Source organism: Lampris incognitus, chromosome 21, assembly GCF_029633865.1.
Source record: "Lampris incognitus isolate fLamInc1 chromosome 21, fLamInc1.hap2, whole genome shotgun sequence".
Lineage (NCBI taxonomy): Eukaryota > Metazoa > Chordata > Actinopteri > Lampriformes > Lampridae > Lampris > Lampris incognitus.
In genome coordinates, this window is record NC_079231.1 from 5670078 (window position 1) to 5683940 (window position 13863).

At 46.0% G+C, this 13863-nt stretch overlaps 1 protein-coding gene across 1 annotated transcript in view; it reads right to left on the minus strand.

Moving 5' to 3' along the window:
• Window positions 1-13863, minus strand: part of kcnh7 (potassium channel, voltage gated eag related subfamily H, member 7) — a 118524-nt gene that overhangs the window by 31465 nt on the left and 73196 nt on the right. The window contains 4 exon segments of the mRNA XM_056301561.1: window positions 1405-1692; window positions 3259-3343; window positions 7483-7688; window positions 11257-11509. Of these exon segments, the coding sequence (XP_056157536.1) occupies window positions 1405-1692; window positions 3259-3343; window positions 7483-7688; window positions 11257-11509 (832 nt within the window).

Consider the following 13863-nt stretch of genomic DNA (forward strand, 5'->3'; position numbering starts at 1 on the left):
GATGGAGATGGAAATTTGCTGACAAGCGAGGAGTGTGTTGAGAAGGTGGCATAATTTGAGGGGTCGATGAATGAAGAAAATGAGAGAGAGAGAAGGTTGGGTGATGTGAGGATAGTGAATCAGGAAGTGCGGTGGATTAGCAAGGAAGAAGTGAAGAGCCTATACCAGCAGTCATTGGGTGGCAGGTGGATTAGCAAGGAAGAAGTGAGGATAAAGAGTGGAAAGGCAGTTAATCCAGATGACATATCTGTGAAGGCATGGAGATGTTTAGGAGAGATGGCAGTGGAGTTTTTAACTCTCCCCAATTGTACCTGGCCAATCAACCCTGCTCTCTGAGCCTTCCCAGTCGCTGCTCCACCCCCTCTGCTGATCTGGGGAGAGCTGTAGACTACCACAAGCCTACTCCGATACATGTGGAGTCGCCAGCCGCTTCTTTTCACCTGACAGTAAGGAATTTTGCCAGGGGGACGTAGCGCACAGGAGGATCACGCTATTCCCCCCCAGTTCCCCCTCCCCCTCGAACAGGCACCCCAACCGACCAGAGGAGGCGCTAGTGCAGCACCCAGGACACATATCCACATCCGGCTCCCCACCCACAGACATGGCCAATTGTGTCTGTAGGGATGCCTGACCAAGCCGCAGGTAACACGGGGATTCAAACGGGCGATCCTCGTGTTGGTAATCAACAGAATAGACCACTATGCTACCCGGATGCCCTTAGATTGTTTAACACAATCTTGGAAAGTGAGAGGATGCCTTAGGAGTGGAGAAGTGTACTGGTACCGATTTTCAAGAATTTTTTTCCTGCATACATTGTGATGATCAAACAAGTGTGTGATTGGTCTCGCTCCTTCTTTAAACAGAAGCAAACTAGCTAAAGTGACTTTGCTCAGCTTTGTGAACCTGAGTCCTGCTCATTGCTGCTCGCAGCTTTAATTTTGGCTGATTGAGCTGCTTCCTTTCATTGAGCATGGGACAGTTTGAACCTGCAAATAGCCATTAGCAGCTATATTTCTAAATTAACTTCTGAGCCAATTACACTTTTGAAACACAACTTTGGAGGGTTTTGTATTTTATCACTCTACTTGAAGATTAACAGAATGTCTTGCAGATTTATAGGAAGTGTCATATCTATTTATACAAAACAAAACGAATCGAAGGTTGAGACCCATCTTTTGGAGTTTGACTTTGGCGTAGTTTGATGTTGGGGCTAAAATAGAGAAGTTTATTTTAAACTGGAGGAGGAACAAACAGTTTTGTGTGACAGGAAAGAATGAAATGTCTTTTGAAGAGGCTCAATGCTGTTCATCTGTTTTCGGAGTCAAAAATAACACTGTTGTAATTAAAGAAATAATCGTACCAATAACAAACGGAGGACATTATCCATCAACGGGGTACTCTCACCTTTAAAAGCTGGGCTTGGCGTACAGTCTCCGGCCGGTGCGTCTGGGCCGCTGCGGCCGTGGGAGTGGTCCCTGACCACTGGGTATCCCAGCATGCTCGAACACAGCGGCCTCTGCTCCTCCTCCTCCACCTGCCCGTCTTCCTCCTCCTCCTCTTCCTCTTCCTTCTCTCCCTCCACTGCAGAGTCTCTCCCGCTCCTTGCCTCGGCCGCCGCCTGGGAGCAGGCATAGAGCTGCCTCTCCCGCTTGGGGTCGCAGTAGGAGGCTGCCGGCTCCTTGTTGTTGGTGCCTGTAGAGAGGACATGTGTTGGCGGAGCACCAACTTTCTCTGTTACGAGGTGGGGAGCTCCTTCGGGGCAGAGTGGCGATGAACCGTGCCAGATTGTCATACAGCCTCATTATCTTAAAGATCAGCTGGGAGAGCATTTTGCTTTGCGATGGAGGGGATTAAGAGAGAATTTGTAAAAGTGTGCCTTTTCTGTTCTGTAACAAAACACAGCTTTGTTGTATTCTGTAATCAATCACCGTTCGGCGCTTATCTAAAAGCAGTTTTACAGTTTTTCCTCAGTTGCTTGAATGCAGTCCTCAAATCATTATATACAATCTGAAATCTGTGTCAAAACCCCACACGGCTAGCTCATTTACCCATAGCAACATGCAATTTCTGATTGGTTTCACACAAACTGCAAATGTAGAACAATTTTTGCATCCCTGTAAACACAAATGTCATACAATGGACACGGAAAACAATGACGTAAATCTCGCCAATCAAAATGGACGATGCTGTTTTCAGTTGACTTCTATCATTCTGAAATTAAATGCTGTGGCCAAACGGAGAGGAGAGACTGGATGGCCAGGGAGAGGCTACAGTAAAATTTACAGTATCTTAACAGTATTTCCTTTTATATTACAGTAGCTTAGGATATTGTAATAAATATTTTTGTGTACAGAACAATCTTTATTGACAGCAACATTAGAGACTGCAGTCTGTACACTAATTACAGTAATTTGGGGGTCTAAATAAATTAAAATAATAATTATTAGTGATATAATTATTATAAGAAATAATAATAAATATCACATATGTGATCTAAACCTGTATTTATGTCTTTTTGAATAATTTTATGTGTAATAAATACCTGTGGACTTATGGAAGAGTAGCCCACTAAGGCTCAAAGAGATCCAAATACAAACCAAATCAAATCAATGTGAGCATGTGCATTTGGGTGTACATGAGTGATTAACAGTAAATCAATGACACGCGCACTCATCCACTCGCACTTTCTCGATTTGAAGTAGAAATATATGTACCTGTTGGATTTGGGCAGACTGTGCTGTGAAATGCATTGTTAAGTATGTCCTCTGTTCTCACTCCTGTTATACTGGGAGACAGCACTGCTGTTACTGTACGCCCGTTTCCATGGCGACCAATTAGATTTACCTGTATCAATGCCAAACTGTCGAGTGCTGTTGTGTGGAAACTCTGCATCCACGTCCCAACTCTCCTCGCTCCTACAACTCGAATTACAACCGCTCCCTTGGCGAGAGCAGCTCTCGCTCAAATGCTGTCAATTTGAAAGCTACCTTGCAGCCTGAAGGAAGGGGAGCTGGCTATGTTTCTCTGAACTGATTTGGAGATATTTTTTCTTGCCAACACAGGACCCGTAGAGCCAGGGTGTGAACTACAGGGGACCACGGGGAGCTAAGCTCCTTGCCGAAAGGCAGGAAACATGATTCTGGAGATTTTGTTTGGTCTCTAAAATGTTAATTTACAAATAATGGCTCTAGCAACGCAAGAATCTCTGTAAGACCAATAATTATTACAATCTCAAAATAGGAACTGTCTCAAGCTGACCTGTTGAAGATTTCCTTTTATAGGACACCCGTCTTCGACACTTGATGTCCTCCATGTCGGAATCACTGGCTTGTGGGTAGGTTGTCTATCAACAAGGAACACAATGGGGTTGATAATCAGACTGAGCCTTGTAATACAACACTTTGGAGCCAATTGCACAGCAGATACACACACAAAGGCACACACACTAGTGTGCACAGCTCAGCTACCCACACACACCACTGAAACGAGGATCTCGTTCCACAAATTGCTCCAGACCTAACGTGTCTTTCAATTGCACTCAATTCATCCCAGTTGCAGCCTTCATCTACTTCTCTGTCCAGAATATCCACCCCACCCTTAGCATTTGATTTATACTCTTACCGCTCTTGTCTGTCAGCAAATGACAAATGAAAGGAAAATGTCTAAATTATACTTCATTGTTTCATATAAACATCTATCAGTGCACAATTGGAGGCATGGGAGACGAGGAATTGAAAGGGCATTCACACAAATTAGATGATTATGTCATATCAGAGTTATGTTACCAGGAACACTTTGTACAACCTATATGAATGACTCTTGATAGGGTCAATCTTGCTAGGAAGCAGTGAAATTATTCATTCATTATTCAAACTGCTTATCCTACACAGGGTCACGGGATGCTGGAGCCTATCCCAGCAGTCATTGGGCGGCAGGAGGGGAGGCACCCTGGACAGGCCGCCAGGCCATCACACAGGGCCAGCCGACACACACACACACACACACACATTCACACTTAGGGACAATTTAGTATAGCCAATTCACCTGACCTACATGTCTTTGGACTGTGGGAGGAAACCCACGCAGACACAGGGAGAACATGCAAACTCCACACAGAGGACGACCCCCAAGGTTGGACCACCCCGGGGCTCGAACCAAGGACCTTCTTGCTGTGAGGCGACCGCACTAACAACTGCGCCACCATGCTGCCACAACTGCGCCACCATGCTGCCACCGGTTACACATACACACGATATGTACAAAAGTATTGGGACACCCCTCTTAATCATTGAATTGAGGTGTTTCATTCAGACCCATTGCCACAGGTGTATAAAATCCAGCAGCTAGCCATGCAGTCTGCATTTACAAGCATTTGTGAAAGAATGGCTTTTTCTGAAGAGCTCAGTGACTTTGTGGTAGTCATAGGATGCCACCTTTGCAATAAGTCAGTTCGTGAAATTTCTTCCCTGCTAGATATCCCATGGTTAACTGTAAGTGGTATTATTGAAAGGTGGAAGCGTTTAGGAACAACAGCAACTCAGCCACGAAGTGGCAGACCACGTAAAGTCACACAGCGGGGTCAACGAGTGCTGAGGCGCATAGTGCATAAAAGTCACCAACGCTCTGTTGACTCTATAACTACAGAGTTTCAACCTTCCTCTGACATTAACATCAGCACAAAAACTGTGCTGAGAGCTTTGTGGAATGGGTTTCCATGGCCAAGCAGCTGCATGCAAGCCTTACATCACCAAGCACAATGCCAAGCGTCGGATGGAGTGGTGTAAAGCACGTTGCCACTGGACTCTGGAGCAGTGGAAACATGTTCTGTGGAGAGACGAATCACGCTTCTGTCTGGCAGTCTGATGGACGAGTCTGGGTTTGGCGGATGCCAGGATAACGTTACCTGCCTGACTGCATTGTGCCAACTGTTAAGTTTGGTGGAGGAAGGATAATGGTATGGGGTTGTTTTTCAGTGGTTGGGCTAGGCCCCTTAGTTCCCGTGAAGAGAAATCTTAATCCTTCAGCATACCAAGACATGTTGGACAATTCTATGCTTCCAACTTTGTGGGAACAGTTTGGGGAGGGCCCTTTTCTGTTCCAGCATGACTTACCCCAGTGCACAAAGCACGGTCCATTAAGACATGGTTGGGTGAGTTTGGTGTGGAAGAACTTGACTGGCCCGCGCAGAGCCCTGACCTCAACCCCATCGAACACCTTTGGGATAAACTAGAACAGAGATTGCGAGCCAGGTCTTCTCGTCCAACATAAGTGCCTGACCTCACAAATTTCTTCTGGATGAATGGGCAAAAATTCCCACAGACACACTCCAAAATCTTGTGGAATGGCTTCCCAGAAGAGTGGAAGCTGTTATAGCTACAAAGGGGGGACCAACTTCACATTAATGCCTATGGATTTAGAATGGGATGTCATAAAAGCTCCTGTAGGTATAATGGCCAGGTGCCCCAATACTTTTATACTTTTGTACATATAGTGTGTGTGTGTGTGTGTGTATATATATATATATATATATATATATATATACACTCCCCGGCCACTTTATTAGGCACACCCATCCAACTGCTCGTTAATGCAAATTTCTAATCAGCCAATCACATGGCAGCAACTCAATGCATTTAGGCATGTAGACATGGTCAAGACGATCTGCTGCAGTTCAAACCGAGCATCAGAATGGGGAAGAAAGGTGATTTAAGGGACTTTGAACGTGGCATGGTTGTTGGTGCCAGACGGGCTGGTCTGAGTATTTCAGAAACTGCTGATCTACTGGGATTTTCACGCACAACCATCTCTAGGGTTTACAGAGAATGGTCCGAAAAAGAGAAAATATCCAGTGAGCGGCAGTTCTGTGGGCGAAAATGCCTTGTTGATGCCAGAGGTCAGAGTAGAATGGCCAGACTGGTTCGAGCTGATAGAAAGGCAACAGTAACTCAATCAACCACTCATTACAACCGAGGTATGCAGAAGAGCATCTCTGAACGCACAACACGTCGAACCTTGAGGCAGATGGGCTACAGCAGCAGAAGACCACACCGGGTGCCACTCCTGTCAGCTAAGAACAGGAAACTGAGGCTACAATTCGCACAGGCTCACCAAAATTGGACAATAGAAGATTGGAAAAACGTTGCCTGGTCTGATGAGTCTCGATTTCTGCTGCGACATTCGGATGGTAGGGTCAGAATTTGGTGTCAACAACATGAAAGCATGGATCCATCCTGCCTTGTATCAACGGTTCAGGCTGCTGGTGGTGGTGTAATGGTGTGGGGGATATTTTCTTGGCACACTTTGGGCCCCTTAGTACCAACTGAGCATCGTGTCAACGCCACAGCCTACCTGAGTATTGTTGCTGACCATGTCCATCCCTTTATGACCACAGTGTTCCCATCTTCTGATGGCAACTTCCAGCAGGATAACGCGCCATGTCATAAAGCTCGAATCATCTCAGACTGGTTTCTTGAACATGACAATGAGTTCACTGTACTAAAATGGCCTCCACAGTCACCAGATCTCAATCCAATAGAGCACCTTTGGGATGTGGTGGACCGGGAGATTCACATCATGGATGTGCAGTCGACAAATCTGCAGCAACTGCGTGATGCTATCATGTCAATATGGACCAAACTCTCTGAGGAATGTTTCCAGTACCTTGTTGAATCTATGCCACGAAGGATTAAGGCAGTTCTGAAGGCAAAAGGGGGTCCAACCCGGTACTAGCAAGGTGTACCTAATAAAGTGGCCAGTGAGTGTATATGCGCGCTCTGTGATGGCCTGCTGGCCTGTCCTGGGTGTCTCCCTGCCTGCCGCCCAATGACTGCTGGAGTAGGCCCCAGCATCCCCACGACCCTGAGAGCAGGATAAGCGGTTAAGATAACGGATGGATGGATGGATGTGTGTGTGTGTATAAAACTTTATTAAAAGAAACACTCAACAGTCGGGAAAGTGCTCAACAAGTAAGAAGCAAAATAATCCAGTGAGTCAAGTAAATTCTTTATGAGACAGTACAAGCTTGTTTCATGCCATAAGCAATCGTTAGCTGTCAATCAATCAAAGCTGTCAATTTGACAGCTGATGATTGCTTATGGCATGAAACAGGCTTATACTGTCTCATAAAGAATTTACTTGACTCACTGGATTACACACACATATATACATATATATATATGTAACATTTGAAAAGCAAGCCTTTACTCTGGGATAAATGTTTGACTATGGAGAAAGGAAGTGATAGGAAATATCATTCCTACTGGGAAGCTTTTTATCGACGCACATCTTTAAACGAGTGCTAGTTAGCCACAAAATTTACATATGAATTCCTTACTTTTTACTTAATGCGGTGAAATTACAGCAATATAATTCAGTTTGAATAAATATCTATAAATTCATAGATACAGCTATGTTACTGTGCATCTCACTTGCTAGCTGTTATCTGAGAGAGGCATAGGTGCTGAGGAGGCCCACGCCAGTCACCTTGGCATTGTCGTCACGGAGGTTGAAGGTCAGCTCCAGGTTGGTGAGGAAGTGGTCAGCGAACTCCGGGTACATGTCCAGCACCTCCAAAATCTCCTCCCGCTGGATGGTGTGCAGGTCACAGTAGCTCAATGCCCGCACATCCGCGCTGGACTTTCCCGGCTTGGCGTAGAGGTGAATCATCTCACCAAAGATGTCATTCTTACCTAAAGGCGAAAGGGATGAAGCAAGGGTGGGGGAGAGACGCAGGAGTCAACTCAAAGTAATGACCTTCTGTGTGCTAATTAATACAAACAGCTTATCCTTATCAACTTATCTATTTTTGGAATTCTTATCGGGAGGACATTGGGGCACTTGGCTGTCTAACATGGAGGGGAAAAAAGAGCAACCGTAGTCAAAATTATTTAACACAGAAATGACAGTGCAGTATATGGAGACCTTTAAAGAGAAGTGCTGGAATGCAAAAGAGACTTAAGGGCAGAAGAATCAATTAAATAAATATATAAATAAAATAACAGGTTTGCATTCAAGTCGCACAAACCATACACTCCCCCACTTTGATCGGACAACAAATGTCCCACATTGAATAACTACAGGGTTTGCTGTGCTGTGGAGTCTCAGGTCATTTGCATGGACCTTTGCATGTGCATGGATGTGTAAAACAGGGTGGTGGTGGGGGGTGGGAGGGGTTGTCGACTTGTGGCAATGCAAAGCACATCTCTGCAAGGTTTTGTGAAATCCTCCAAAGTCTCATGAATTATGAAAATATCCAAATGTAGCTCAGAGCTTGCCAATTGTTGGTATGCACGAAGGAGAAAAATTACTTCTTTTCTTGGCCTCAAAAAACGGAGCCGTTTTCGATCTCCACCTCCTACCTAAGAGAAATTCTTGGTTGTGGACTATTAGAGGTGGCTATGCGTAGTCAAAACAAGTTGGTTTACATTTTTTGGGGGGGATTTCCCCCCCCCCTTTTTCTCCCCAGTTGTACTTGGCCAATTACCCCACTCTTGTGAGCCATCCCAGTCGCTGCTCCACCCCCTCTGCCAATCCGGGGAGGGCTGCAGACTACCACATGCCTCCTCCGATACATGTGGAGTCGCCAGCCGCTTCTTTTCACCTGACAGTGAGGCGTTTCTCCAGGAAGACGTAGCGCGTGGGAGGATCGCGCTATTCCCCCCAGTTCCCCCTCCCCCCTGAACAGGCGCCCCGACCAACCAGAGGAGGCGCTAGTGCAGCAACAAAGACACATACCCCCACCTGGCTTCCCACCCGCAGACATGGCCAATTGTGTCTGTAGGGACGCCCGACCAAGCTGTTGGTAACATGGGGATTCGAACCAGTGATCCCCGTGTAGGTAGGCAACAGAATAGACTGCCACGCCACCCGGAGTCGGTTTACATTTTATGTATTCCACATTTCAAATCAAGATAGATGTAATTTAGACACAAAGTAGACATACTATAAAGAGATGATATTGTTGGCTTTATGATCCTGCTAACATAAGGATTAACAGCATGTGTGCATTAGCGTGACACACAGCCATGTGGAACTGTTATTAGAGGCATATGAGAGTGGAAGGATGGTAATCAGCAGCCGTCCAGCTGTAGCGGGGTAAAATGTGCTGAGTTGCTGGGTAAACCGCGATTTCAGCACCCATGCCTCTTACTCATAATGACCCTATTGTGTCATCAGTTTTTGCTGAATCTCATTGGCTGAGTGAAAAATGGACATCCGGGGGAAAAAAAAGAGTGGTGCACCTGCCAGAGGCGAGGTTAGGCTGCAGAGAGAGCAAGAGAGAGAGGTGAGGTGGGGAGAGAGAGAGAGAGAATGTGGAGAGGAGGATATTTCCTGTGATTACATTTGGAAGCTGCCAATAATACTACACGGCTCAGCTACCCCATCAACAAGCACTCCATCACACCCGGCTGGCAATTAAACAGCACAATGAAATGGTTCTAAAACACTCTTTCTACCTCCCTCTGTCACTTACCCTCCCTCCTTGATCCCTCCATCCACCCCCTTTTTCCTCTCCTCTTGTCTTTCTCACGTCTTTCATTTTCTTGCCCTCCACCCACTGGACTCATCTCTCTGTCCTCCCTCCCATCTCTACTGTAATCTATCTGTTTGTGAGCAACCATGCCCCCCCCCACCCTGCAAGACATATCCTCTTCATCTCTCAGAGCCTGAGAGCCTGTCCACCTCCTCCTCCTTCCCTCTCCTCCCTCCTGTTCACCTGTCCTCCCTTTTCATCTCGTGGACACGGCAGAAATCACAGTGTTCTTTGAAGCAAGCCGTTAGAGCATAGTCAATGGAGATGTCAGCTGCCAACCTGGCCGTATCGCAAACAGAGGCACGTACGCTTCATTTGGACGGCCCGCCAAGCGTCAAACTCTCACGGAGACGAGTTCAGGCAAAGCTCACTGGTCTGAATAATGAGAAGACTATTAGATGCACAATGCAGTGGTTCTTTTGCAGTGTTTTCAAGCTCCTGGCCAGTTTTGGCCACATGGATAAATGGTACAACTCATTACGTTCATTACAAATGTTTGACAGTCTTGGAAATGTTACTGCAAAAGCAATGTCACCATTTGTCAGCATCACGAGAGTGCACGTGTGCGTTTCAGGGTGCATTTTTCCTAATTAACACTTCCGTTGTTATGACAAGTCCTTGCATACATGCAGCATATTGCATATATGGTATATAACAATATAGTTGCTGTGTTGTCATATACTGTATATTCGACAAAGTTTTGCTGTAGCTCATTAAATTTCACTTCTTCGTATAAGATTTGCTTATTTATATAATCATTAGGTTTTGCACATTTCACTACAGCTTATGCAATAATTGTATTTATTCTGCATTGTTTCGCTGTAACATGTAATCATTAGTTGCCTCATTATGTATTTATTTTTTGTCCCCCCCCCCCTTTTTTTTTTCCCCAATTGTGTCCGGCCAATTACCCCACTCTTTCGAGCCGTCCTGGTCGCTGCTCCACCCCCTCTGCCGAGCTGGGGAGGGCTGCAGACTACCACATGCCTCCTACGATACACGTGGAGTGACCAGCTGCTTCTTTTCACTCGACAGTAAGGAGTATCACCAGGGGAACGTAGCACGTGGGAGGATCACGCTATTCCCCCCAGTTCCCCCTCCCCCCCGAATAGGCACCCCGACCGACCAGAGGAGGCGCTAGTGCAGCGACCAGGACACATACCCACCTCTGTCTTTCCACCTGCAGACACAGCCAATTGTGTCTATAGGTACGCCCGACCAAGCCAGAAGTAACACGGGGATAGAACCGGCGATCCCTGTGTTGGTAGGCAACAGACTAGACCGCCACGCCACTGGATGCCCCTGTTGCCCTCATTAGTGTAAATGTTATTGCTTGTCTGCTCTGTCCAATGACACCTGTTGCATTTCCATCCACCTTTTTTCTTGGTATTTTTTTTTTCTGTGGAGTTTTTCCATCATCTGAATCGAGGGTCTAAGGATAGGGGGTGTTGTGGAGAAAGTCATGTGATTGTAAAGCCTTCTGGCATGAAATTGCAATTTAAAGCTATGCAAATAAATCTGACTTGTCTTGACTTGTGTTGTGTATGATGAAATCATCTGTGCTCAGAGATGCAGAACCAACCATATGGCGAAAATGAGATTTCTGCCTCGGAGGATAAATCAAGATTAGTATAAATCAAGGATAAATTAAGTTTATCTATCTGAAAACCAAAACCTCCTCAGTGAAACAGAAACACAGCTGACATGGTGAGGCGGAGACCCACCCAGGATAGCCACCACCACGTCATCCTTGAGGATTTCAATGGAGCCACGGGAGAGGAAGTAGAGCGCTGTGAGCACGTCTCCGGAGTGGACCAGGGTGTCTCCAGGCGGCGCGTGGGTGGTCTTGAACCTCATGGCGAGGGCGCGGAGGCAGCCCTTGGTGGCTCCACGGAATGCCTTGCAGCCCTGCAGGAGGTTTTTATTGAGGTGGAGGCAGATATCCGCCTGCAGACACTCCGGGAAGCCCTTCAGCACCTGGGTGAGAAACACGGATCAGAGCAGACAGTGAAACAGTGAGGCGTGACTTCAACATGGCTTTCTTCGGAGTCATTAATGTGCTTTCGGGTTTAGGTTTGGCGTGAAGCTGCGCGACAGATCGCCTGGACTTCCAAAAAGAATTGGATACAATTGCCATCTGTGGTCCCCCCCCCCCTTCTCAAAACCTACAAACTGCAGCAGAAGCAGACTACACTGTCGATCTATCTACATGAAATATATCCTAGCGGTTAATGAGCCTTGTGGCAGCTTTAGATGAGAGAAGACAGAAGAAATGAAGATTTCACCTCCTACAGATCAATGACTCCACAGAGCGGCAACACAGATTAGATGGTTTGGTGCAAAATATGTTTTCTCTTCATTTATGATAGCTTAGAAAACGTCTTGAGAGGGGTCTCAGAGCCTTCATGTGCTGTGACGAAAAAGCTATTCCCTGATCTGCTTTATGAAGGCTAAAGATAAAGATAACTGGGAGAAAAATATAAAAAATTCAGAACCAACTCAGATTAGTCGAGTCGGATTAGTCTGATCATCCGAAGGACTTACCTCACAACTGAGTTAGCCTGGCAGAGAGTTGAAGATACAATAGAGAAAATATGCTTTCAAAACTGACTTTTATAAAAAAGAACTGGTTTTGTTTACTATCCATCCATCCACTATCCAAGCCGCTTGTCTGAATTGGGGTTGCGGGGATGCTGGAGCCTATCCCAGTAGTCACTGGGCGGCAGGCGGGGAGACACCCTGGACAGGCAGCCAGGTCATCACATGGCCCACACAAACAAACAAATACACATTCACACCTAGGGACAATTTACGAGGGCCGATTCACCTGACCTACATGTCTTTGGACTGTGGAAGGAAACCGGAAGACCTGGAGGAAACCCACAGACACGGGGAGAACATGCAGACTCCACACAGGATGACCTGGGATGAACCCCAAGGTTGGACAACCCCAGGATTCAAACCCAGGACCTTCTTGCTGTGAGGCGACCGTGCTAGCCACTGTGCCACCGTGCCACAGGGTTTGACAACAGTTCAGTTAATTTTTTTCACAAGTCGAATCTCTCCTCCTTTTTTTTTTTAACAGGGTGAAGTCTCAAAAGCAGCACCAGAGTTCTCAATTAAGGACTTAAATTATCTCACACTTACCCTTTAAATAGAAAGATAGTGTACAGTGGTACCTGACAAAAACAACTAAGGGTCGTGGGGTTAAAGTTAACTGACTGTAATAAAGACCAGAATTATGTATCGTAATGTGGCAATAACAGACACTGGAAGGCAAGGAGAGGACTTCAAGAACACAAAAGGAAGAGTTGGAACTCACAAAACACATTTTCTTTCCTTTTTTAAGACATATATTATCAAAATCAAAGTCAAAATCTAGAATGAACTGGATTTCTACCTCTGATCATTTCATTTTTTTTTCTTTTTTTAGAACTAAAACTGATATGAGAAGATTTGGAAAGGAAAGACTGAACAACATTTGGCAAGTGCAGATGCAGCAGAGCGTGCAGCCAAGCCCCCCCCACACACACACACACACACACGGGGAGGGAAACCTGGCAGCACCCAGTGAGGCTGTGCACACTTCCAGAGGCGTGATTCACGCCGTCTCTGCTACCAGATGAATATCACGGGGTTGTGTTTGAATACACAAATTTCATGCAAAAAAAAAAAGAAAAAGCAACCTTGTGACAGGCCACATGCGAGTCTAGAGGGTGGTAGACGGCTGTGGCCTGTGAGCAACATTCAGCACTAGCCGCGGTATTGTGCAGGACTTGGCTGGCATGCACCGAGGAGACGCTGTAAATCCCTGTGTGATACGATATCACAAGGAGTCTTTACCGTACGGATGTGTGATTACGTGTGGTGAGTTACAGGTAACACCCCCCGCCCCCAAAAAAAAAGAAGCTGAGGGAGCATGCCCCTCAAATGACATACACACTTTGGACTAAAGGATATGGCCCATTAGAACGTGTAAGAATAATGCAGTTTAGTTCAATGTCTGTCATCATATTCACAGTACTGAGGGTGACAGCTTGCAGCATTCCACTATGAGCACCAGACACATCTAGATGGACTTTGCTACTGCGGGACATTCATATCAACACGAGTGCTGTTAACACATGTACCTCCTGCTCTTACCAGAGTGGTGGAGTCATTCCATTTGACATGTGGCAGACATGGAAAAGACAAACTTATATAAGTACCATGAACAGTATCATGATAATGGAAGCCAGTGTTACTGCACCGGCTGTGCAGAACGGCAGTAACACTGGCTTCCATTCAGTTCAGGGGCTATATTGAAACATTGCACAGTATAATCACCATGA